Source organism: Glandiceps talaboti, chromosome 16 (genome assembly GCF_964340395.1).
Source record: "Glandiceps talaboti chromosome 16, keGlaTala1.1, whole genome shotgun sequence".
Taxonomy (NCBI): Eukaryota; Metazoa; Hemichordata; class Enteropneusta; family Spengelidae; genus Glandiceps; species Glandiceps talaboti.
In genome coordinates, this window is record NC_135564.1 from 10,811,774 (window position 1) to 10,839,717 (window position 27,944).

The 27,944-nt window shown below is 35.0% G+C and overlaps 2 protein-coding genes across 2 annotated transcripts; one reads left to right on the plus strand and one right to left on the minus strand.

Annotated features, from left to right (window-relative positions):
• Positions 1-977: 977 nt before the first annotated feature.
• Positions 978-11,687, plus strand: LOC144447476 (alanyl-tRNA editing protein Aarsd1-B-like). Its single transcript, XM_078137510.1, has 12 exons — positions 978-1,305; positions 2,220-2,348; positions 3,322-3,339; positions 5,416-5,557; positions 6,299-6,356; positions 7,493-7,649; positions 7,951-8,067; positions 8,381-8,511; positions 9,047-9,113; positions 9,614-9,760; positions 10,203-10,297; positions 11,056-11,687. Exons 1-12 carry the CDS (start codon positions 1,267-1,269, stop codon positions 11,207-11,209), a joined length of 1,254 nt encoding a protein of 417 aa, XP_077993636.1. The 5' UTR covers positions 978-1,266; the 3' UTR covers positions 11,210-11,687.
• Positions 11,688-15,153: 3,466 nt separating this feature from the next.
• LOC144447088 (solute carrier family 49 member 4 homolog) lies at positions 15,154-26,698 on the minus strand. The gene is made up of 11 exons (XM_078136994.1): positions 26,326-26,698; positions 25,961-26,051; positions 24,653-24,880; positions 22,979-22,998; positions 21,358-21,417; positions 20,369-20,498; positions 18,645-18,753; positions 17,569-17,636; positions 16,672-16,793; positions 15,853-16,035; positions 15,154-15,287 (listed from the first exon to the last, which is right to left on the minus strand). Exons 1-11 carry the CDS (start codon positions 26,696-26,698, stop codon positions 15,154-15,156), a joined length of 1,518 nt encoding a protein of 505 aa, XP_077993120.1.
• Between the last annotated feature and the right edge of the window lie 1,246 nt (positions 26,699-27,944).

The window sequence follows — 27,944 nt, forward strand, 5'->3', positions numbered from 1 at the left end:
TGTGTGTAAGTTGGAAAATTGAAGAAGAAAGAATTATTTCAATAAAAAATTATACCGTATATTTTATACATCGATAAAATAGAACCACTCTCGGTAACTACATATTTAGGCGGTGCACAGGTCGTACATTGCACAAGCAACGTTCGTTACGAGCTGAAATACATGATGTAAACACAAGTACGCTACGATACATTTGTGTGTAGCGGAGACCCCTTTCGTAAATCAAAACATTGCTTCCTGAATACATCAGAACAGCTATATTTCTGACGAACCACCATAATATAGATATCACATTAAAATAAATTTCTCTGTGTGTTTCTAGAGATGAAGAGGAAATAGTGGGTCGCATAGAATATTGAATTTGTGACAGACAGAAAAAAGATCATCTTGGTGTGTGTGTGTGTGTACTGCACATCTAACATTCTCACGAGTCAAACGACTGGAAATTCTAAAACGTGTCATACATAGCTCTCTGAAGAAAACAAATACATCGATTTCTGAGCCTTCTGATATTTTTAACAATATAAAGAAGCACTAAGCTTCGTTACGAGAGTGCTAAATTCGTTAATTTACTGCAAACAAGGGCAAAGAAATGGCCACAATATGGCATGGCTGAAGTTGTGTCTGCCACTAGTGCCAGGCCCCACGAAAAGACAGAAAACTACATCATGAACCCGTCTACCGTCCCACCTTCCTAGTGCCTAGATTAGGGCTAAATATCCCCTTATATATATGTATAAATACCTTTGATTCCATTTTTAACCATCTGTCCGCGGCTAGCATCTCCTGGGCTCTAAATTCTTTGCAAAAACCACTTGAATTTCTCAAAATTTTGAGCTGAAAAATAAAAAATATGCAAATGAGGGGAGTTTACCCACAATGCACTTTCTCTGACCAATGGCATCTCGCGTTAGGCGATCTTTCAATCCAACGCGACATTGCGAGAGTTCGTAAGTTGAAACTTCATCAGCTGTGATGTGCTGTATGTGCATGCTTTCACTGTTTCAGTACCCCCAGTACAGTATGGTCGTATATTAGAGCAAACTTAATTGATACTCCACTGCATGGAATGTTTGACGGCGTAAGCTGTTGTGCATTTACACAAGAACATACAGAAAAATCGACTTGATCCCAGATCGATCATCGATCACCCGGGTTGAGAAAGAACAATATCTGTTCCGGGGACATCTCTTCCGGGTCCTAAGATCATCAGAAACATAATACCGTATACATTGAGTGTTATCGCAATTTCCCTGAAAAGTTATCATGGTATTCGAATGCCAAAGGGACAGCTTTAAAACCGAGGTATGTTATTTATAACACAGATTTATGACTTTTTAAAAACATATTAGCCAAATTTGATTCAGTTAGTCATTATTATATTTTGCAGTATTTGATTATTATCTTTTGAAATTAAATTAAAGAGAAAAGGGAAAATAAATGCAAACGAGCAATAAGGATATAGTTTTAAATTCTCTAAACATTTTTATATTGTGAAATCTTATCAAAATAAAAAACTGGATTACATTGTCAATAAAAGTATATATTTGTGTGTGTGTGTGTGTGTGTGTGTGTGTGTGTGTGTGTGTGTGTGAAAACTACAGTATATAAATATAGAAAAAACTAAATTTATCAAACCGAGCTGATATCCAATAAACACATTTTCTTAGAAAGAAATGACCAGTACATTTGTAAGTTAGTTGATTTCCATGTGAAATTTCAATTAAAAAGATGTTACTCATCTCATAATTTCTTTTTTGTGTGACCTTTTCCAATGAAATACTAGCATAATTTAGGGAATAATAAAGTAAACCAGTCTATTGGGATTCAATTTTTACTATCTGAAAGTTGCCTGTTTTTGTTGATAATGGAGATTATATACAAATGAAAAATATAAAGAAAAAAATATGATGAGAAATGAGAAATTAAGAGCATAAAGATTTATATCATGCGAGGGAATTGAAAAGTAATTTTTGACTATATGGCCTAGATGACCACAAAGAAAAAAGTCATACAAAAAAAAATATTTTAGTAAATGAAAGAAAACTTGTAACATAACTTTGCAGAAATGGTGAAAATCATTTGCACTTCTTGATATATGTATGCTTTACTTCCATCATCATTTTTTCTTGCTTGTTTTTATACATGTTTTTTGTTTGTTTGTTTGTTTGTTTGTTTGTTTGTTTGTGTATACATATGTGTGTTTGTTTACATTTCAGTTTGATACCAAGGTGGTTTCCTGTAAGCCAGCTGAGTTGGAAACATTGAATGGTGGCAAGAAAGAGAAATTATCAGGCTATGAAGTCATCCTTGAAGATACTGTCTTATTTCCAGAAGGTGGGGGACAGGTAAGTTGTACTAAACACTTGATACAGAATTCTGTGTCTCTGAAAATGGTTACTAAGACCAGTGAAACTATACCTCAAATAATACATCATTTTAAAGCTGCACCAGCTGTAACTGGAGTAGTATATGTTTGTTGGTTAACACACATTTCCAATAATGTATCTTGGCAAGAATCCAAAGAAGTCAGCAAAAAAAGTCCTGTGTACATATGTATGGTCAGAACATGTACAAATACAAAACTTGAAAGGCTTGAATCTGAGACTACCTTTATACATGCGAGACTTACCCAGAGAGAACCCAATTGTTATGCAAATATTTAATGTGATGGTGGAAGTTTGTGATCTTGACCCTTTGCATCATGTTTATGAACACAAACAAAAAGAACTTAATTTATTCAGAAATGAATAGCAGGTGACCACTAAACTTTTAATATGTCATACTAAGAGTATCGATAAATTAACCACCTACTTTCTACATTTATCAACGAGCTTCTTTTGATAATTCTCAATTGTCTTTTTTTTCTCTCTCGCAAATTTTTAGATCTTCTAAATATTTCCAATATTTACTCTGAGTACAGGTGAATATGGAACTTGCAAACCCGCGATGTTTAATGTTGCATCATGGGAAGTGTGATAATAAATACTAATCAAATAGTATTGTAAACAATGTTGATACATTGTTTTTAACCACAAATGATCAATTCATATTTGCCCTGACCATTGTGGGAGGTTGATTTTATCGGTAGCTCCTGATTAGGTATTACAATAACCACAGATAATCCCATAGTCCTTTGCGTCTGAGCATGTTCAGTCTGGATTGCAAGTTCCCTATTCTTTAGTATGTTGTATGATGACATGTTTTAAATTATTTGTTATTACAACTCTATGTATATTGCCATTACACATGTAACAACTCACATTCCATTCTACTTCTTCTTTTCTTTAAATTCCGACTGTTTTGTGTATCATAAATCAGCCAGATGATAGGGGAACAGTAAGTATTGCATTTTCTTTCTTAAACTAACAATTACTGTAAACTGTGTATTATATACAATAAGCCTTGGAATTTTCACTAAAAGACTTATTTTTGCTTATTTTGCTGGAAAACAAAAACATGAACGTAAGTAGTGACTAAAATGCCTTCTTGTATATAAGCATATAAAGGCACCAGGTTTAGAAATGTGTAAACATTTAATCTTTGTGAACTAGTTGAAGAATGTAAAAATGCAAAATTTTCACATGGGGAAAATATCTCGGTTCACAAGTACTCATATACCAACAGATGTTTAGGATTTTAAAACATTTATGTATGCTACATTGCTTATATTAATTTTAAATGAAACAAATTCATAAATACATCATAGATGTAGTGAATTTCTTGATTAAAAAACAACAATTTTGTAAATGTAGGTGCATCAAAAGATGTTAATGTTTTGATAATTTCAAGGAAGTATATAGAATTTTGATGTAAATATTTCATTTATTTTTGCAATTTTGCATTTACAATAAATTAATTTACCAGAGTGTAAAAAGTTACCTAGTAAAAAATAGTATGTTTTTGGCAAAATCTGCTAAGTCTTCTTCAACCGCTATTGTCAGTTAAACAGAGAAGTGGGGATGGAAATGCTGAGAGTATACAATGCCCTCCTGTAGTCGTATGAGAAGTCAGTGTCATTGTCACATGTATGTTTGGAACTAATGCAAAATACAGGTGGAGAATTATGATATCGGAGTAGTTCTCAACCATTGAGAGAGATATCCCCCTCATGTACACTAGTCCTCAAGTTTCATTATCTGATAACTAAATAACTACTAAAAGACATGTTCTGACCTGCTTGCACAGCAAGGAAACAGTGTTGTGGTTAAATTGTTTATAGTTTTATATCACCAGTATGGTATTTAGTTTGTGATATAGTATACTATAGTATTATTAACTAGATTTTAGCTGACTACTTCATGTACTTTGCACCCAGTTATACCAAAGGGGTGATATTTTAGTGAGATTTCAAGTGGTCTGACTTATAATATACATTGTATAATAGTATTACATTATATTGCTAATCATTTGTAAAACAAATAAATCATTTTTGTTAGCATGACCTTAAAGTTCAGCCGTGCTATTAGCATGGCAAAATTTCTGTCGGGCTGTATGTGTGTGTGTTTACACACTTTATATATGAGTGTGCAGCTGTGTATGTGTATATGGGGGTGTATGTTTTGTGTGTGTGTGTGTGTGTGTGTGTGTGTGTGTCTGTCTGTGTGTGTGTGTGTGTGTGTGTGTGTGTGTGTGTGTGTGTGTGTGTGTGTGTGTTTATCACTGTTGTGGTATGTGTGTGTGAGGGAGGAGTATCTGTGTTTGTATGTGAAAACTACTTTGGACCTATAACCTTGATATTTTGACAATATGTTCTCTTTGATGTCTAATTTGACATAGTTCTATGCAAACAAATCACATTAAGGGTAGAGAATTATTTTTTTTTTAATTTAGACAAAAGTCACATGCTCAAGACTTTTAGTGGATTGTTATTGATATTCTTAGAGGTATCCATTGGTAAACAAATATAAACTGAGTAGATAGCTGTCAGGTTGATTGTTCCATTATTTGTGGGGATGTAAAGTTGGTGAATGTTTAATAGGGCTGATCAAAATGTTTTCACACCAAGATTGTCTGATTCATCGTATGTAAATTGAGGTTAAGTATACCAAATATAATTTCAGGTCATCAGACGTAAATGTACAAACTGTGTGGTCTAATATTTGGGAGGGCTAAGATAATATTCAAGGGGGTCAAGATAATATTTGAGAGGGCTCAGATATTATTCAAGGGGCCAAGATAATATTCAAGGGAACTAAAGATAATGTTCGAGAGGCCCAAGATAATATTCAAGGGGGCTAAGATAATATTTTGAGGGCCAAGATAACATTCGAGAGGGCCCAGATAATATTCGATAGGGCCAAGATGATATTCAGAAAGGCCAAGATGATATTTGAGAGGGCTAAGATAAAATTCAGGAGGTCCAGGAATATATGTCAATGTATTTATCATCATCTACTTTGGTATTTTTATTAGATCAATGATATAGACGTACTCCGAGTTACCAGACGTGGTGGAGATGCCGTACATTTTGTACAAAGTCCATTGGACGTAGGACTAGAAGTACATGAAAAAGTAGACTGGGTTAGAAGATTTGATAACATGCAACAACACTCAGGTATTGACTCACATCAATCTAGAACTATTTTTGAGTTAATTTAAAACATGGTTTTGGTCACATGTGTGACGGTGTGTGTGTATGAATGTGTGTGTGTGTGTGTGTGTGTGTGTGTGTTGGGAGGTAATTATGTTTGTAAGTTACTTGTGTAACATTCTCACAGACCAGAGTACAATTTTTCTACTGACACAACGGAAATTAATAGTTATTTTTGAGCTCATTCAAAACAATTTTGTTCACATCTAAATCATACTTTATTCCTGAACACTATCCATGTATGAATTTAACCTAAGGTTTACTTTTAAAAAAGTACATGAAAATAAAACATAGACAGTCGCATCTGTTTTGTTGACCTTGTAGTTCAGTGAGGAACAGCGCCCTCACACTGGTCCAATAATTTGCCATATTGTGCCCATGCAGGCACGATTTGCCCAAATAATGTCATTTGCACAAATTGTTGAACCATTATTTTCTCCAAATATAAGCAAATTAGTGTTTTATAATGTATTTGAATGCTTGATAGCATAAAAGAATAAACCTACACAGACTGGATATGGGTTTTGTGTACCTCAGTAGTATGGCTTACAAGCCCTCCCAAGGTTGGGCTCTAACTCTGTACAATGTCGGTCTGACAAACCCCATATCCAGCAGTCCATAAAGATTTCTATTAGTATTTTGTTGCAAGTTTCAGTCCCTTTTGATGTACAACTTATTTGATTTTCATCCTTGTTTATTTTATAGGCCAACACCTTATCACCGCAATAGCTGACAATATGTTTGGTTTCAAGACAACTTCTTGGTAGGTGTAGTCATGGATATCCTTAGTCTAACTGCTAGACCTCAGATGTTCTTCCGATACAATATGACACACGACCGAACATCTCTATCGAGGATGGAACATCCGAGGTCTAGCAAATGTCATCTCTGCAGTTCAGGGATATAAATAACTGCCAATCAGAGAACCGTATTAGCGACAAGCACAAACAGAGGACAATAGCTAATTTTTTTCATGCATATTCAGCTTAAGGAGGGCTTGTAAAAATAACCACCAATGCCTTAACTGAAAGGTAGTCATGGATATCCTCTGAATGGAAGTATAATGAGTAGAAGGATACTTTGTATCTTTATTTCTTTTGAATATTACATAACTGATAAAAAATATATACCATATTATGGTTACCATCTTGCTCTTAAAAGATCTAGAAGTGTCACAAGAGGGCACCCCTCATGAAAAATGAGGCCTAATTCCGTGGCTAAAATTACCAAGCATAGTCAACAAAGTGGCTATTAAAAACAACTCTCTGATTTCTTGAAATGATGTGATCTGAAACAAAGTTGGCTGATTTTTTTTGACTGACTGAAGTGCAATCAACTCTTGCCTTGAAACACTGGAAACTTTTTTTCAAAGGGGACTATGGAATTCAACTATCGATGATCATGTCCATCACTTCCCTTCTGGTCCATAAGCTGCCCCCCCCCCCCCCCCCCAAAAAAAAAAAAAAAAACAACCCAAAAAAACCCCCAAAAATAAAAACCAAAAGACAAAACGAACAAACAAATAAACAAAAAACAGCACTCCTAGTGGCCAAACTATACAATCTTTTGTCTTTTTAGTAAATGGAATACTGGAACTGGAATTCCTTTGCTACGTTGTGGGTAAACTATCGTGACAAAAATAACCATGTGCAAATTTTATCTTAAAATTGAAGATATGGGCCAACATCCTAATCCGGATCCAGTGATCCAGTACAGCATTTAATTGTTCATGTAACGTACTATATGGATGCAAAAGTTATAGACAATACAATTCCTAAAAAGTAGAAAAGTACACAGATATACACAGTCTATTTCTTGATTTCATGTCATTTGTAACCTTTCATATAACATGCTTGATCATCAAACATCACAGATTCTGTGTATCTTTATGATTTGCAGGGCTTTCAGCAAAGAGAAATGCTTGATTGAAATGGACACCCCAAACATAACGCCAGAACAGATGGATATAATAGAAGCCAAATGTAATGAAGCTATTAGGAAATGTACACCAGTTACACCGAAATGTTACGAACAAGATGATGAAGAACTTAAGAGTGTAAGTATATATAAACACTGATATGAAACTGTGTTGATTTTTTATGTAGTTACTGTCAAAGTAGTAGTTAGTACTCACAATGTATGATTTACTATTATATTTGTATTATCATACTATAAACAAATACACACACACACGCACACACACACACACACACACACACACGCACACACACACACACACACACACACACACACACACACACACACACACACACACACACACTATCCCACTTACTATGACATGTTGTCATTCTACTGGTAAACACCATGATTGGCAAGTCTTATGTTAATATTTTCAGATACGTACCAGGGGACTTCCTGATGATGTGGTTGGTCAAGTACGTGTCATTACCATAGAGGGTATAGATACTAATATGTGTTGTGGAACACATGTCTACAACCTTAGTCAACTACAGGTCAGTGTACATTGTTGTTATATTTATATGTTTACCCAGTGTGTGTGTGTGCGTGCGTACATTTGTATGTATGTGCGTGCATATGTGCGTGCGTGCATCCATGTGTGCGTGCATGCGTCTGTGTACCATGTGGTTGACTGGCAGGGTCATATATGTTTATTTATATGTGTGTGGCCATGTGGCAGGTATGTGAGATTGTGAATAACAGTGTATGTACTGTGTGAGTGTCTAACGTGTGTTTGCAGTCTCAGACATACATATCTTAAATACATGTCAGACAGTGTAATATTATGAAATTCCTATTTCATAACAGATGATCAAGATACTTGGGGTGGAGAAAGGCAAAAAGAATAAAACCAACGTAATCTATGTGACTGGTAATAGAGTTTTGAATTACCTCGGCAAATGCTACAACACCGAGAAAGCTCTGTGTACAGCTTTGAAGTAAGTCTATAATATGTAAAATTGTATCTACAGTAATTTACAAACTAACCATTGACCAAATGTTTTCATCAGCTTACTAGATCAATGAATTACAGAGGTTATAACCCCGGGGGCGGTACCAGTGGCCAGCTCTGGTATAGGTGTGTGGCCAGTGCTGGAAACCCCAGATCCCATTTTAGACCCAGTTTGACCATAATTTTAGACCATTACAGGTTTTTAAAAGATGAAAGTTTACATTTTCCTTAGGAGGCAACATTTTGGGGCAATTGATGGCAGTCATGATTTGGTAAATGACAATGAACCACATTTTAGACCAAGCAAAATCGAAAATAAAGCTAAATGGACCACGTTTTAGACTCTTTAGCTCGAAAAAAAAACAGACCCCATTTTAGACCAAATAGCTAGAAAACAGACCCCAAATGTCAGCACATATAAATAAGGGGAGTAGCCCCAGTGGTTATAACACACACACAGTTCAGCTTTTGATATGTCCTGGTCAACTCAATTATCAATAATTTCTTATCTGACATAACAGATGTGGTCCTGAAGAACATGTTGACATGGCCAATAAAATACAAAAGTCTGTGAGAGAAGCACTAAAAGTAAGTGGTAAGATTAGAAACAGTGCCAATGGCAATGAAGTTAAAAATATGAGCTATATATAATGCCTGTGGCACATATGTATGTAGAAACATTTGTGGCAATAATAGAAATAATGTCAATGGCGTTGAAGCACAAATGATAAGTCATTAGATAGGATAAGAAATACTAGTAATAACCAATGGCACTAACTTTAAGGCAAGATGAGAAATATTTCCAATTGCACCGAACCAGAAAATGTTTGTGTTTATGCCAATAGTACGAAAACACAAAAATAAGTAATGAGATGTAAGATAAGAAATATTGTCCAAGGAACAGATCTGAAGATATGGTGGCAGTGGTATTGAAGCAGGAAAATGACAAGGTTATAGATAATTTCAGTGGAAGTACAGAACACATTAATTGACAAGATTAGAAATAGTGCCAATGGCATCAAAGCACAAACAATATATGACAAGTTAGAGAAAGTTATTAAGATAACTACTGATGTTGTTTATTTCAGTCAAAGACAGTGCTTCTGAGAGAGGTTGCCAAATATGAAGCTGAGAAGTACAAGAATAACCCCAACAGAGAAGATATACTGAGTATTCACAGAAAAGATGGTGACAATGAATATATGAATATCATTGCTAATGATGTAGGACAGGAGGTGTGTAACTCCATTGTACATGAGTGCAAGTACTCGGGGTATTTGCATGAGTGCTTGCAGTGTTCTCTGAGACTGTACTTTCCTGAGCCTAGTGAGTGAAAGGCAGAAAACACTGCAAACACGAGTGCAGATACCCCTAAGTTCACATACTGATACTCACATCACATGGGGTTTTCTTATTATGGCTTACGATTTTCCAAAATGGCAAATTTCCATAAAAATCATACTGTGCAATCCCACAATTTTGTGTACAAGGAATGATTGTGCCATCATTTGCATATCATTTGCATGTAGGTATATCACTGCAGTACCTTGCAATATTGAATGTAGGTATTGAGTTCGCCAAAAAGTCTGCTTTGTGTATTGCGCCCTCTATGGTAGAAAAATACACATCCCTGTAGCTATGACACAATAAGAATACTATATATATTTTGCCTTGCAGAATGGGGTTGTGTTTGCAACGGTTGGTAATGACAAAGGAGCTGGACTCTTTGTTCTCTCAGGTCCAGCTGATTTAATCTCTGAAGTAGCTCCAAAGTAAGTTAAATCACTTTCCCTAGTTTTCATGATATTGATATGTAGTGTACTTGAAAATTGTGAGATGATGAGCACATGTTATAAATGCGGTACTTATGCATGGTTTATTACTTCATTTGACGTACATCATTAGTAATAGTGAGATTTTTTTAAATTTTTTGTTGGGAGGGGAGCATATCTGAAGGCAAAATGGGAAAAAAATGACACAAGAAATTTGTGTTCAGCATGTTTGCTTCATAGTGTTACCACAATAATAGAACATGTTGATTGCTTGTTACGAATGAATGAATGTAATGTGTGTCACTGGACATTGGACAGTTACTACTATTTGTGTGTTGTTATCAATAGTAATGTATCATAATTACTTCCTTTGTTATTGTATGGGTAAATAATTAAATATTCAGTAATATTTTTCTTCATTTAGCTACTGAAAATATGAGTGACCTAAGGGTTACTACTCATCTTTTGACTTGTAGTTACAAAAACCCGTAGAGTATTTTTTGGCTGAATGAAGAAAAACAATTTGGGAATGAGATGAGTGTACCTAAAAAATCATCATTTACACAAAAAGTCTGGAATTTTGAACTTTTGGCTCAAAATTTAAGTATAGCAGGACCAATGATGTAGATGCTTGGTTTTTGTTGTTGTGACGTAGAATGACCACAGTGTAAATCTCATATTTTTGGCATACATGTGGTATAATGGATCTTACAAAGTATGTAGTGTGTGGGTAACTTCCTGTTTCCTACTTTCACCAGGGTGGCAGAGATCCTTGATGGAAAGGGAGCTGGCAAAAATGGCAAATATCAGGGAAAGGCCAATAAACTAAGCAAGAAGAAGGAAGCTGAGGCTTTACTGAAGAAAACCATTGAGAAAAATAAAGTTGGAAAAGACACATCTGAAGCTAGCTAAAGACAACAGGATACATTGTGTAATATTAAAGCCCTGGTCTGCTCTTAAAAAGATGTGAACTCTGTCATTCTGCTGGCTTACACTGAAGAAGTGACAACACAGAGAATTCTCTCGCTAAACAGACATTTTGCATATTTTCTGACCATAATTATCTACCAGTTCATGATGAGATCATAATGAAGATATGACGTAAAGAATCACTGAGTGTATTATCGAAAATAATTGAAATTTGACTAACATTTCTTTGAACATGCTAGAAAAACTTTGTTATTGATGATTACACAACTGTCAATCAAGAACCTTGGGATTGAAATTCAGGACTTTAACAATGCTGATTAAGTAAATGTCTAAAGTGATATGACTGGAATTATAAAATGTGGAATATTCATAAATTATCAATACTATATCTATTCACCATTTTTGTGACTCAGGAAATTCTTGAAAAACTGACATGTTTATACATGGATGATTTATTTCAGATGAGTTTACTCTAATATACCAGTTGACAAATTATGATCATTGAGTTGTAATTGTGTGTTTATTTTCAACTATTAAACTTCAGTACCGAAGTGCCTATCTTCAACCTTTTGTGAGTTCATGTTTTTTTATGAATAAGATAGATATGAAATTTTTATTCAGTAATAAAATGTTGACAAGTCATATTTCTTTGAGTTAATATGAAATGCTAATGTCATACAGCTGACTAATCCCAAGTGACAAATGAACCAATGATTTGTTGATGATTGCTGTAAGGTTCAGTAGCCTGTTTTCACTACTATGTGCTTTACAATAGAAGCTTAATGTTCATCGGCTTTTGTCTGGTTGCAATCTTACGATATTCAAATACACTTTGTACAAAGTCAGCAAGTCAGTTATTCCTTGAGGGAAAGGAAATGGGGTGAAAACAAGACCTTGGAATGTGCAATAATGGAAGGAATGGTTGAGAGAGAGGACATTCAAGGATGAGGGGGGTCTAATGGCGTCAAGGAAGTAACCAAAATGAAGCTGAAAGATCTAAGAACTATGGCACTGAACTGAACCGTTTGGCATGACTCATAAAATGGTCAGCTGTGATCAAACATGGTCAGCTTTGAGTGACTGACAATACAGTTGAGTGTGTTGTTTGTGGAGACACGACATCAATAAATTGAAAGCATATACAAGTACACTTGATAACTAACAACACATTAACAAAGTGTTGTATTTTCCTAAAAATATGTAGTTTATTGAATTAAAAGATGTATTTGACAAATAGCATAGAGATAAAATACAGAGTGAGGCAATATACACATGTCAATGCATAGTACACACTTTACAAATTTAATATCAGAAAAGCAAATTTTATGATTTTTAAAGTAATCATAAATAAAAGGAAGAGATGAGAGTTGCGGTTAAAACAAAAATGAGGTCTACAAAATGTAAAGTTAAAAAATAAAAAAATGCAAAACTAGAGAACTTTGGAGACATTTTTTTCACACTCACATATACATATCATAACCAAACTACTCTTAGAATTGTTCATCCTGAAGTGTTGAATCCAATTTGGTAAACTCTTTCTTTCTTTATTATTTGAAAAAAAAGTGTGCTTGGAAGTCCTCACAGTGACTTTTTTTATACAGCGATATACACAAATACACACTTTATTGTACTGGACTACATGACAGGGCTATGTTGTATGTTTGCCATAACCATGATAGCATCCCTGAGGAATTGCCAAGGCATTTTGCTAGTCAGTTCAGTCTGTTCCAGGCCTCGCAATGCATAGCACTAGTGTGTTCAATGTGAGTAAATCATACCTGATTACTTGAGCTGTAACTCAAGGGGTAATATATTCCAACCTATTTGGTAAATTTACGATTGTACAATAGTGAAATGATATTCAGTCCATAACCAAAGGCTCAAATATGAGTTCTATGTGTAGATGATATGAAGCAATGAAAGACAAATTATTTTCTTCTTAAAAGAAATTTAGTTCATGATGGCATTATTATTGCAAGTATGTCAAATGTATTTCCATATACTCATTATTATATTAATACAAATTATTAACAAAAAGGAAAACCAGATTTCTCAAACAAAACCCCACTTTAAATTTTCTAAAAATTCTGACAAATTTTTGCTATGTTCACATAGCATCAATCATCAGTTTACCATATATAATGAAAATGAATATCAAAGTATGTAAATTGGCCTTTCCAAAATTTGCCATGATGGCGCTATACTTCCTGTCTGTGTGTACCTTGGAGGTATACATGGTAGAGGTTACTCGGTTAATCAGACAGCACTGCTGCTTTCCTCGATGTCTGAACAATATGAAAAATATCCGATTTACAATTCTACAGAATACCAAGGGACAAAGCTCTTAAGAAACAGTACTATGAGGTGATGATACCCTCAATTTGAGCGAGGGCGTTGTATTCTCAATTTCCAGTTTGCCGTCTGAAATGGCCTATTAGTAGGATGTCACTAGTCTTTCAGTACCCTGTAATATCACAGATGTGATGACTAACTGTGGCACATCATTGTGAACCAAAGTCTCTTTTACGGCACCGTCTATATACTCACTGTTATATTTTAAAGTATCACGGAAGACATATCAGCTCTGATTTGCAAGAATGATTGTGGCACAGTTGCTTATTCTACAGACTTATGTAATATATTTGAATCTATAATCAGAATTTTGCATGGGCAACTAAAACTAACATTGAATATATTCTACATGCTAAATAGAATCCAATATGGCCACCAAATACTGCATTAACTCTCGGGGGCAAAAATAGAATCCAATATGGCCACCAAATACTGCATTAACTCTCGGGGGCAAAAATAGAATCCAATATGGCCACCAAATACTGCATTAACTCTCGGGGGCAAAAATAGAATCCAATATGGCCACCAAATACTGCATTAACTCTCGGGGGCAAAAATAGAATCCAATATGGCCACCAAATACTGCATTAACTCTATGAAAGAATACAATATTATTGATTTCCTTGAAAACAAAATGGTGAACCCCAAATTTCTGGACTGGGAACAAACCCTTTCATATGGCAAAGTTTGGAAAGATTAGAAGAACTTTGATTTCAGGGAAAATTGGTCCCTGAGGTGTTTTCTACCTATTTCTACCTATTTTCTAGAAATACATGTAAATGTCACATCAAGGAATCGTATAACTTTAATTTTGCACGGTAGCTGTAGTAAATGTCTATATATTTATATTTTAAAACTTTGTTGATGTTTGCATGTATGTCAGGAAGACACACTTATTTCATTGTAATGAAGTCACATATATATTATTTAATGTTGTATGAGGAAGACTCTCTTGGTACACTTTGAGGAATCTTTCCTCAATTTCAAAAATTCATGGAATCTACAGCAAATACATTAAAGGCCCAAGTTGGATTAGGATTTGAATTTGGGATGTCAAAACCAGTTCTTTGGCAGACCTTTAGAAAAAGATGGTCCTCACCTACAGAATAACTACCAACTCTGTTGTTGAAGGCCTAATTCAGATTTGGATTAAAAGTTAGGGTGTGAAAACAGTGTCTGGCAGAGCCATAGAAAATGTTAGTCTAGAACTGAAGGATAGTCTATTTAATCCTTGTGGCAGTCACTGGTAATTGGCAGCCCTGATGTGAGAACTTTGGATTCAAATATAACACTTATCTATACATCGACCAGACATCAGTTTTCACAAATAACTATTAATCCTAATTTGAACTGGGCAGTTAAACATGATTTTTTGACATATTAGAAATACATATTTTCACTTTTACAAATATCAACTAGTAAAATTCTAGAAACTTTGCATGCATGTCAGATTTCTCATACTGGACAATAAATCATTGATGGAAGGCATTTTCCATGCATTTTACACAACAGGTTGTTGAAAACATTTCCAATGGAATGAAGATAGTCTAGGAAGCTACTAGAAGCTTTGGTTACTACTTTTCTGTATCATGTTTAACTTCTGGCACCAGATCAACAGAAAGACGATTATACTTCTCACGAAATAGTAACAATAATGGAAATGAAATACCAATAGCTCCCATCATGCACCAGTTCATCCAGGATGTGCCTGAAACAGAAAATCTCTTGGAGTAAGCAATGTCACTTGTAAATATTGAATAGGATGCACACCTCCTGATTTCTACAGTTCCAAAGCAATGTTGTGAGTTATAATAGTTGGATAGGATGCGCACCCCCTGACTCCACATTTAATAATCTGAAAAGGTACATGGCCTTGTTCTTTCTGTTTCTCATATTTGATTGACAATATCTTTTGACCTTGACATATTGTTTATAAAGAGTAGCACCATCTCTGTCCAAATCAGAAAAAAACAACTATGTAGGCACGTATCTGGCTGATAATGAATGTTTATAGTGGAAATTCGGGACTTTTAATAAATCGACTGGTTCAGCATATCCTTCTGACTATTTGTAAGGCAATTGCTAAAATTGTGATTAGGAATCGAAAGCAATACAAACACATGACCACCTGACCAATACATAATTTCAGAGTGTGAAAAAAAGAGATCACCCTATTAGCTTACACTACCTGTAGATGTTAATTTGGGAGTTAAATCAGTCTGCAAATAAAATAATGTCTGTGTATCTGTTTGGAGAGAAGTAAGAATACTCACCAGTACTGGGTATCATCAGTATAGCAAAGAATATTAACCCAAACAGATTATTCAGCCATGTCATTGTGATTGTGGTGATACCTTCTGCTATTGGATAGGTAGACTCAACTGCAGCCTCGTAAAACAGTGGTATTGCACCATTGATGACAAAACCAACGATTATTATGGAAACATATAGACTAGCTGAAAAACAACAGAAATGATCAATATGTTTTAAAAACAATGAACTCATGCAAGTAATAACTTCATAACTTATAAATACACATAATTTGTACATGTGTGTTTATGTTACGTACAAAAAAGTTTTCATAGGAGATCTAAGGTGTTTTGGTAGATAACAGTATAGGCCATTTACAATCCATAATAGCCAAGTAAAGTTATTTCACTGTGTGCTATTTGTTGAGAGCATTGATCATATCAAGAGTGAAAGTTTTCTCAGTCTGTTTCAATAGGGAACTTGCAATCCAGACTGAGCATGCTCAGACACGAAGGACTATGGGATTATCTGTGGTTATCGTAATACCTAATCTGGAGCTACTGATAAAATAAACCGCCCACAATGGTCAGGGTGACTATGAATTGATCATTTGTGGTTACAAACAATATAACAATATTGTTTACAATACTAATTGATTAGTATTTATTATCACATTTCCCATGATGCAGCATTCAACATGGCGGGTTTGCAAGTTCCCTATTGCTATAGGATACTGTAATAGTAGCTCTATTCTCTCTCCTGTGTTGCATAACAACTCAAATGATCAACCAATCTAAAAATAACTATGGTTATATAAGGTCAAAGGTCAGCTTGGTACTTACCTGTATTAGATTCAATGATTTCATAACACAATAACAGGTACCATCCAAAGGCTAGAACACCTCCAACGTACAACAATAACAAAACCTTTTTTATGTGCTTTCCAAGACAACAATCAACAATTCTGTAATAAAAGATAGATTTCATTTCACTGATAAATTTAAGTATTTTGTTTGGTTGATAATCAAGTTACTTTCTTTGTAAATAGTGATTCCCTCTATTCTAAATTGTATGTTATGCAATACTTAAATCTTGTTGGTCAGTCAGTCAATCAATCAGTCAAGCATTTATTACTTACATTCTTTCCGTAAGGGATGGTTATGTTTTAGTCATGTCAGTCTGTCAGTCAGTCAGTCTGTGTGTGTGTGTGTGTGTGTGTGTGTGTGTGTGTATGTGTATGTGCACGCGTGTGTGTGTGTGTGTCTGTCTGTTGTCTGTCTGTCTGCCATGCATGCATGCATGTGTGTGTGTGTGTGTGTGTGTGTGTGTGTGTGTGTGTGTGTGTGTGTGTGTGTGTGTGTGTGTGTGTGTGTGTGTGTGTGTGTGTGTGTGTGTGTGTGTGTGTGTGTGTGTGTGTTGACTGATTGGGTCACACACTGTCTCAAATATTGCCGGCTTAATTCAAACGAAATTTGGTACACATACTCTTTAGGGTAATGGCTAGAACTGATTAGGTTTTGATAAATGCCATATGAATATTAATGAGGTATTTGTATTAAAAAAAATTGGTGCAAGCTTCAAATTTCATGTACTTTTGGATATACATTGATATTAACAGAGTGCATGTGTCCCATAAAGCTTGATTATGTAGCTTTTAACCGTAATGTAAGGGTAATTTGCAAACTCAATAATTTTCAGGAATTGTTGATGGCTATATAATGGCCATTTACAATACTTACCTGGCAATACCTAATCCACCACCTGCCCCAACAATATTGCTCCAAAACCCTATCCACCCAGCTTCTGACTGTAATTTAAAAAAAAATTAGAACATTACAATTATCATATGTATACTAGGATAATATATATTATGTGTATACCAAGGTAATTTGATATTATTCACCATTATTTTTCTTCGGTCAGCCAAGGAAAATATGAGTGACCTAAGGAGTCTTATCACTACAGTCACTCAATGAGTCATGACAGACCCTTAGGTCACAAGTATTTACGTATTTATAATACGGTATATTTGTCAGCTCAGGATGCTACTTATACACTGTTTATGTCACTATAGCAGCTGGGGGTTCACTGATTTGATGAATAACTTTCTGTGCTGATCGAGGGAGTTTGACCAGACTGTGGTTAGACCAGAGTTGGCATCCAGACAAATGTATGTGTGATTACACTGCAGGACTAGTATGCATGTACACCAATGCAAGAATCATGCTCTCAGCCTAGTATAATACTTGAGACTGGCTTGATATCTGTCATAATAGGCACATAGTGAGATTAAAAGACAACACTAAAATAGTCTAGTACTATCCTTCATTGAATCTAAAGAGCTTTCTTTACGGGGTTAGAAATGATTTGATACCACTGTGACTTCCAGACTACACTAAAAATGTAGAATTACAGTTTAATTTTTCCAATTTTTCACTCAGAAGACATCTTTAATTTTCACTTTTCTTTCTCATTGTTAAAATTTGCAATGAGGGAAATTCAACATATGAATAGGCCTTTCCCAAATTTGCCATGGTGGCACTCTACTTCCTGTCTGTGTGTACCTTGGGGATATACATGGTATAGGTTACTTGATTAATCATAGAGTAGTGCTGCTTTCCTCGATGTCTAAACAATACGAAAAACATCCCTGATTTACACTTCTACAGAATACAAGGAACAAAGCTCTTACATGTAAGAAACAGTACTATGAAATGATGATACCCAAAATTTGAGCGAGGGAGCTGTATTCTCAATTTCCTGTTTGCAGTCTGCAATGGCCTATTGGATAGAGACAAATAGACACTATACCTACCTGTGACACACCATGTGGTTTAAGGATAATATCTACAACAGATCCCCAGCCTGAATAAACACCACAGCTAATTCCATACGCTAATCCTAAACACAAAAATGCCCATTTTCTGAAAAATAAATTTAAAAAAAGATATACCTACACTCAAGGATTGCTTATGAAAAGAGAAAACATCACTTTGCATTCAAGGTAATCATGTTGATGATGAGGAAGGTAGGGGTAATCAGTGATGGAACTAAAAATCTGTGCCTCCTGTGAAGGTGTCACTGGAGGCACATATGTGAAATAATAATATACCTAGTGATAACGCTGTGCCATGATTCGCTAGAATCAGTCACGTGATAGGAAAATAGAATGACTGTTTCCCTAGGGGAATAGTTCCATAAACTATTACATGGTCACGTGACCACCGCGAGTTCACAGCAGGTCAAAATGGCAGCTTCTGACGATATCATCTGACACTGCAAGTTCTGGTAACTCACAGTCCCTCGGGTGTTATAAACGGGTGCTATAGCCCTCATGGCCAGGCAATATGTGTTCAATATAACAGTGAAGGTGATTTCACAGAATTGAATTGAATTTAAAGTTATTTCCCAAAAGAAAGAAAGAAAGAAAATTAGCTATTTGAAAAGTGGACAATAAATGTATCATATGAAAATTTAATGGTGTGGGCGAGAGACCTGAAAATAGTTTTGAAACAAAACTGACCAAGCCTAGCCATTCAGAGGTATCTCTAATGAAAAAAAGAGAATATAGTGAAGGTGTCCTCATAGGATATGGATGCTAATATGTATCATATTTGAATTGATATGATTTGCATATGGGAATTACATTGTCAGTTGGTACTTCATTTACATTATGTAAGAGTATTTTAGCTTGGAGGCTTTTATGCATTTCCAAAGATATGCTGCACTGGTCATGTCTTTGTTCAGGTTATGTCATCTCAATACATTCATACAAGCTCAGACCATCAAAAACAATAGGGGGTCTGAGATACAAATAAGTGCTTTTAGCACCCCTTTCCAAAGTGCTATTCATATGAATGGGTGAACTCTGTGCATAAAATGGCTTCCTATTTTAGACACCTTCATTATTCTATTCAGAATAGATGCCTGACACAAAAATATAACACAGCTGTTTCATGACCTTCTAAATGGATTTCTGACAACAGCAGTTACGATTTGAGTCTTTCATGTTTGACTCGGGACTTAACTACGGACTTAGTATGGACTGTACTATACCTACATTATGGTTACTAAAAACTGTACTGTAGTAGTAATTTTATTTAGTAGATATGTACTGTGCATGCTAATTCTATTGAACATTTGTCTGATCCATTTTTTTGGTATTTGATTCTTGATCATAGCCTTTCCTAACTGTTATTAATGATATGATATGATATATGATATGATATGAATTGATATGATGTGATATGATATGATATGATATGATATGATATGATATGATATGATATGATATGATATGGTGATGCTGATTTGATATATATATGATTTGATAAATGATATACGATATGATTTGATATGATATGATATGATATATGATATGATATGATATACAATATGATATGGTGATGTTGATTTGATATATATGATGTGATTTGATAAATGATATACGGTAGGATTTGATATGATATGCCCTTTAAACAGCATTGACAACATTTTAGGAAGGAAAAGGGGGAAAAAATGAAAACATGATAATCTTACTTGGTCAGCTGAAAAATTCCTGTTTTATATTCCATTCTTTGTAAACCAGCTGATATACTTGGAGGTAAAGGAGGTTTTGCAGGGAAATATATGATGGTCATCAAGAACAACAACCCCTCCCATGCACATTCTGAAATAAAAACCAGCAAATAAACATTAGACCAGTCCCTGTATATAATTTGACAGCAGAAAATGACCTCCAAAGCACATCCATGTATAATCTATGCAAGTCATACTTCAACAGTATATTGAATTGATTCTGCCAGTCCCCACAATGTTTTGCTGATTTAGTTTGAAACCAATTACTTTGATTCTATTGATCCAAGCTCATATGTGTATGTTACTGCAACCATTGATTCTGATCAAAACCAACCAGGTTAAGCTACATGTGAGGACAAGACCCAATCTAACTCACATTTGTGTGTGTTTGTGTTTGTGTGTGTGTGTGTGTGGGGGGGGGGGGGCATGATGAATAACCCTCCAGACTCCTGGTTATTAGTATACTGATTGTCAGATCAACATTTTTCAAAACTATGGCAGGTGTCAAAGTTATGTGATCATATTTTGCAGACAATTGCCAGTTTCCATACTTGTTCATAGTTAGTTAGCATGCACCCTTTTTTTTTCAAAAAAATTGTCCACTGTGTAATATATGGAGAATGAATGGATGAGGACTCATCTGTATAGGTGATAGATGTTACACATGCATAAACATTGTGAACTAACATTCTTGGAGAATACCCAGGGTTGAAAGCTAGGACTTAAAGCAACAAAATTTGAAAAAATAAAGATTTATTGATGTTATTAGGTATGCTTTCTATATAAAGCTCTTCACATTTCTTGAAGTGACAAAATACTGACAATTTCCAGATGCCAGTGTAATTTCCAAAATTAGTTTGGAAGGTGTTTTGAGCATTTTGGTGCATTAAAAAGTTGATATTTATTTGTAAGAATTAAAAGACTTCTTAAATAAATCTCCTCTTACTTACCTATATATAGTAAATGCCAAATCTGGTTAATTTCTTCATGGTGTATGGGATTATCAATACCTACAAAATTACAGTTGTGTACAGGAAAATAAACTTTACATGAAATATTACAGATATTTGTATGTGTGATAAGAATGCAGAGACTGACAAAACAAATACAAAGGGTGTCTAGGTCAAGGTTCTCAGTAGGAATTCAGTCCTAAAATAACTTGAATCACAGAGATTATGGCATTCTTGATGTCATCACCAGAGGATTTCCCATTCCAGGAAGTCCCTAGTCTAGTTCCTGATAGGGACCATATTCCGTACTACAATGCACTTCATCACTATCCCAGTCTAGTCAAGGCCCTGACGAAAGGTGTTAATTATGGTCCACCCCCATGGTGAGTGAAGCGCAAACAGCACATGTCAATAGTAATCCATCACAAATTGACAGGCTGTCGTCACCACTCATTAATATTCATTTGGTACCGCTGTTTTGACGATGTCCAATGTCCAACAAGGATATCCACCTCCAGTCGTTTAAACTAAAATCATGTGGTGACGCAACAACATAATCATGTTTATAAGAACGCTGTAGGAAGGAGCACAGAAATCTGTGTAGATCGTCAGGGCCTTGACTAGACTGGGATAGTGATGAAGTACATTGTAGTAATAGAATACTGTCCCTGTCAGGAACTAGACTAGGAAGTCCCCAAATTGGCTGCTAACACATATCAAGTGCAGTAGAGATTTCTTACAAGTTACTAAGTTACCAAGACGTTACTTTATCACCAAAAATCATATGTTAGAGTTGATAACAATCAATACAAGTGTACTAAAGACAGAAATAAGTCTGACTGGATTTTTCAGATTTCCTTTAAGTTTAAAAGTTTGAGAATTTCCAAACAAATATTCACAGACGACAGTTTGACAACAAAAATGATGGCAGCAGACTATATGATGTCAAGATTATGAATTGGATGGTTTATTCTTCCTACCTGCAGAATGGATGTGTCCTGTGGTAGCATTTCTGAAAAAATAAACAAAATCAAGAAATATGACATTTAGATGGGTTGTTTTTGGCCTTTTGTAATAATACGATTTACTTTCTGTTTCTCATAAAATTTTTTGAATCAAATAAAAGTTCTATTGCTCTGACAATGTATGGGAATTATTGTAAATAAGTAACTGTAGTATCCATTTCAATGCTATCAAGCCTGAATTCTTGGTACGAGCAATAAGTCATGTGCACCCACAGTAATACATGTGTAATGAGTAAAGCTGATGTCATATTGATCAAGATATCGAATGATCGTTATTTTTATAATGCAACTAGGTGGAAAATTCTATTTCAGGTAACAAGATAATTTGCAAGATATGACATGTTGCGCCATGCCTGTCAGCCATCACACCAATAGAAGACTGATTAGTGATTAGGGTTGAATTGACACCATGATGTATCTTACAGTCGAGTACAAGAATGAAACAAAATTAATGTATTGTGTAGTAGTTGCACAGACTTGAAAGGGATTTCCATAACTCTGAAAAATATCATGATTAAAGCCATTTCAATGTCTTTAATGTTTTTATTCAAACATTCTATACACTATCCTTAAACACGTTCATCAGGTCAGTAAACCCACAAATCTATTATTGAGACTCAATATTAGATCCATGGTAAAACATAGAAATAATGATGTATTCGTAAGTAACAAGAACCCTTGGTCGTGGTACAAGAACGTATTATTACAATTCTATACACCAGATTTGAGATTTAATTCAGCCATAAAGAAAAAACATTGTGTAAGTGTACTTTTGTTGTTTAATAACTCCAGTGACAACAAGACATGTAAATCATAGCTAAGCTATTCTGATGACACTTTACTTTCCATGACTTGACTTGTCTGTTACACACAGTGTAGACAACAATGTATCTAGGGAAGTTGGCCAGTATATGAGAAGTCAGCCAGAAGAACTCGACCAGTATGAGAAGTTAGTCTCAGCCAGAAGAACTCGACCAGTATGAGAATTCAGCCAAAAGAACTCAGCCAGTAACGAAACTAATACTGTACACATAATAGTTTCACGAGCAAAGTTTTGAAGGCAAGGTTACTGGTATATATTTTACTGTTTCTATTATGTGGTATATTGATGGTACTAGAATTGCATGCACATACTCAGAATGTCAAATTGATACATATCAATATGTTGGCAGAGACAAGATAGAGGTTGACCCAAGACATTGGCATGGTCATTAGCTAAGTAGATAAATTTGGGATACTTCACAGTACTATTCAATTGATACTATTCAGTAATGAGAGTTGGCCGAGTTCTCCTACTGGCCGAGTTCTCTTGCATTCAGCTGTAACACACAGTGTAGAAAACAGAGCACTGGCTGTCACACAGAGTGTGGACAACAATGTCTTGGCTGTCACAGAATGTACAAGACAATCATATCAGTGTTTACACATCTAAATGTTTTGTCACAAAGTCTGCCCAATAAGTAAACAACTATTCACAAATCTTCATCCAATACACAATTTCAACACCCTTAGCAATATATCATTTATTTGCTACTATACACAAGCAAAGTCAAATGAGTTTGAACAAAAAATATGTGATTGACACCCTGGACGTTCTATATCATAACATGTCACTGTGTCTACATAACTCATGATTCTGTAGAGCTCAAAATGAGTCAAAACATTCCAAGTCACTTTACAAAATTTTCATCACTTATGTTTGCACAGGTATAATCATAAATTTCCCTTCCTTAAATCAGTCAAAAAATACTTGTGACTAATTGGGTGATGTATTTCTCAACTTCAGTTCAGCGAGACACACACTCACTACACAATATTTTCACTGGCTGAAGAAAGAAAAGTATATATACATAGTACTACTCTTAGCTCCTTGTTGAAGTGATCTATCAACTTAAGTGTTGACATTGTTCATGTTATATATAAATAAATGTCAAGATTTGTTATCATAATTTATAAATGCAGTCAAAATCATGATCAGAACACTTGAGGGAATATACCACAGTGCACACGCATAATAATTAGGTATCATACCCAAACATGATTCAACCATGGAAGTATTACTTCCATGATTCAACCAAGGAAAATACGAGTGACCTAAGGGGACTTGTCACTATGAGTTCAATTGCTAGATGAGTTGTGACAAACCCTTAGGTCACGAGTATTTTCCAGCTGAGTGAAGAAAAATATTGGGGAATAATATAATCAGCTACATAACACTTCATCTATGCTGTTAATGTCTTGCTTTTCTGATTAATAATTTGACTAATTACAGATCACAGTTGATTACATACCCTGTGTTGTTGCCATCGGGCAGGTCTTTAACTATCAGAGGACCAATAAGAAACGATGCAGCTACACCAAAGTAACTAAAAACAGTTGAGATAGCCGTAGCTGTGGTCCTTTCATGAAGTGGGAACCATGTCGCAGAAATGAGAGTGGGTGCAGCCATGGCAACAGGACCAGCTAAACCAATGAAAATCTGCCCAGTATGCATTGTCCTGTGTAAGTTAAGATGGAATGGTTATATATCTAATATCTACAATGAAACTAACTGTAATCTCAGGTCCTGCTAATCAGTATTAGTTTGTACATATAGATGAAATGTAGTGATATTGGTTTGGTAGTATTTCTAGTGCACTTTCTCCCAAGCCACTCTGAGCATATTTTCTCAATGACAAAACAAGACAGTGTTGTACAGAGGTTTTACAATAATGAAAGTGCGATGAGTAACTGGATAACAGTGGATTGGTGTAAGTCTGATGAATGGCAGGTTGTTGGTAGTAGTGTAATAATGTAATGTAGTAGTGGTAATAGTAATAAATCTATAGTGTCTACTGTCTTGTGCCTAGTCATTGCTGCAAACTTCAGACCACAATTCTTGGCATATAATGCTTTACAGATCTTGAAAGTTTTTTCATTTATAAAATATACCATGTTAAAAGACATAGAAATTGACTTCAACTAATTGTTTGTCTTGCTTATTGCTAAATTATTTATACTGATAATTTGATTTTTATCAATCATTCCTTAATTTACTAATATGTATATGTTTATTCTATGAATCGTTCCTACAATTTATATCTACATCCATGTAAAAGTACTAGTATATGTATATGTATATGTATATGTATATGTATATGTTATATGTATGTATATATATATATATATATATATATATATATATATATATATACATATATATATACATATATATATATATATATATATATATATATATATATATATATATATATATATATATATATATATATATATATGTATATGTTATATGTATATGTATATACTCAGTGTAGGTAAAATGTATATGCTTGAGTAAACAGTGCTTAACACATCTATATATATAATAATATATATATATATAGGTGGATGGACGGAAATTAATGTAAATATGTATGTACATGTATGTATGTATGTATGTATGTATGTATGTATGTATGTATGTATGTATGTATGTATGTATGTATGTATGTATGTATGTATGTATGTATGTATGTGTATCAATTTTTTTCACTAAATTCTGGCAAATAAATACTGTTATCATAATTATCATTTATTACCATTTAATGAGATGCACTGGCAATGGTATACAGCGTATTCCTGTTCCAATCATTAACAGAAAATGGGTTATCACAACTGACACTCTCAAACCTGAAAAAAAAAAAAAAAAAATTATTAAATATCAATGAAATAAGTATATACAGGATTCAGCTTAACTCTTTCAGTTATAAACAACGCAGATATATCTATAAATCATAAATGTATAAATTAATTACATATGTATAACTATGCAGTACAGATATCAGATGTTGATGGGATAAAGGTGGGATTTAACCTGCAACCTGTAACCACTGATGTATTGTCCACAATATGAATATGACCTTCGCTTATCAAAAGAATAAAATAAAGATATTATATAACATACCTCTTACATCCATTAACCATGAAAACACAAAAGCTGTGATAATGTACGTAATTGGTCCCCAATTCGTCAATAAGGCGATGTCTGAGTTTTCCCAACCTGGTAGGACTACTTTCGCTGTATCAGCAATCGGGCCCCATGTATTCCATGTTAAGCCTTGAGTGAATGCGGTGAATGAAAATAATAGTAAAATATACCATCTGCGTTTATAAACACCTTGTCCACCCCTTTGTTCGTAAACAACGTTGATAGGTGAGCCGGGTGAGCCGTTTGCCAAGAGCGGTGTCCTTTCGTCATCGTAGCTTCGGCTGTAACTTTCATCGAATATGTAGCCTCGATGTTTCGCATTGCCATTGCTAATTTTATCGTATTCCATGTCCAAGATTCGTTAACACACTTAAACGAATGTATGTTGTCAATTATCCGTTGTTGTCATGTGAGAGGAAGGAACAATGTGATATCTTTCAAGTTTCAGCACGAGACCGGTCGGTCGCATAGGAAGTTCAAAGGTTAAAGGGTAACCGGTAAGGTCGTTCACTGTCGGGTGAGCATTCTAATTTCTACTGTCTGGCAGCCTGCAGCCGACCTCGTCTCTCGCACAACGAGCTTCCCTTCCACATGTTCCATGACCAAGGTAAGTTTTACCAAAAGGAGTCATCTATCTGTCAGAAGGCAACACATTGAGTGACGTCTTTTAGTTGTCGTTTTCGTATGGTGCATACAGTTTTAGCTCAGAGGCCGGGCCGCTAGAACTTGCTGACTCGATTGTTGTACCGTACGTATAATATATGTACTTGACCTCCATTCATGGATGATCATTGTTTCAAACCATTGTTTTCGTAGGTTTACACAACCAAATTTGCGCTACAATAGACATTGAAATGTCACCCTAATGAACCATTGTAGAATACCCATTGAGGTACTTTTTTTTCTGCTTTTCAACTTCAAGGTTTTAATTTGTCCGATTTAGCTTTTTAGGGTGTACTTGACCCATAGATGTGAAATTGCATCGGACACCATTTACTTAGAGTAGAAAAACCACACTAGCAGAAGCATAAATTTCAAGTGAAAATGTAGTATTTCACAGTATTACATCTGGCACAGACCTATAATGGCACAGCAGCCCTATATGAATTCCTCAACACCCACCCAGGGAAGCATACGATTGATTACAGCCTCTGTATGCATATAGGATTAAAAGCACAGACATAGTCCTGTGATCCTACCAGGCCCCAATATTACACACATATATAGCTGGGTTGGGCTGGGGTACAATCACAGTGCATTTAAGTCAGTACCTTCAATAGCCTAGCCCACCTAGCTTTGTCATAAAAATAAAAACTTTGATATCTTGGGTTACACCATAACTTCCGCTCCACATGCTCCACATACATGCATTGGTGCACGTGAGAATAGGTCGACCCTCTTGTTCTATTTTGACCCTCTAGCATGAGGTAAAATGTTATTGCAGGTACCAAGAATTGTCCAAGGACTTTGTCTGCATGGTTTATCTCAAACCAACAACTTGTAGATTCCAAGCAGGCCACTAGCCCTATCTACACGTAGGTCGTCCTACCTGAGGCAGTCCCAAGTCCTACCTGAGGTAGGATAGATTTGTGTCT

What these genes read in the sequence shown, in the direction of transcription:
- LOC144447088 (XM_078136994.1), bottom strand. Translation starts at nt 26,698, where the DNA reads ATGGAATACGATAAAATTAGCAATGGCAATGCGAAACATCGAGGCTAC. An exon ending in ATGGTTAATGGATGTAAGAG is followed by an intron (nt 26,052 to 26,325) that starts GTATGTTATATA and finishes TTTTTTTTTCAG; the next exon opens with GTTTGAGAGTGTCAGTTGTG. An exon ending in GGTGGATTAGGTATTGCCAG is followed by an intron (nt 16,794 to 17,568) that starts GTAAGTATTGTA and finishes CTTTTATTACAG; the next exon opens with AATTGTTGATTGTTGTCTTG.
- LOC144447476 (XM_078137510.1), top strand. Translation starts at nt 1,267, where the DNA reads ATGGTATTCGAATGCCAAAGGGACAGCTTTAAAACCGAG. An exon ending in ATGATGAAGAACTTAAGAGT is followed by an intron (nt 7,650 to 7,950) that starts GTAAGTATATAT and finishes TAATATTTTCAG; the next exon opens with ATACGTACCAGGGGACTTCC. An exon ending in ATCTCTGAAGTAGCTCCAAA is followed by an intron (nt 10,298 to 11,055) that starts GTAAGTTAAATC and finishes TACTTTCACCAG; the next exon opens with GGTGGCAGAGATCCTTGATG.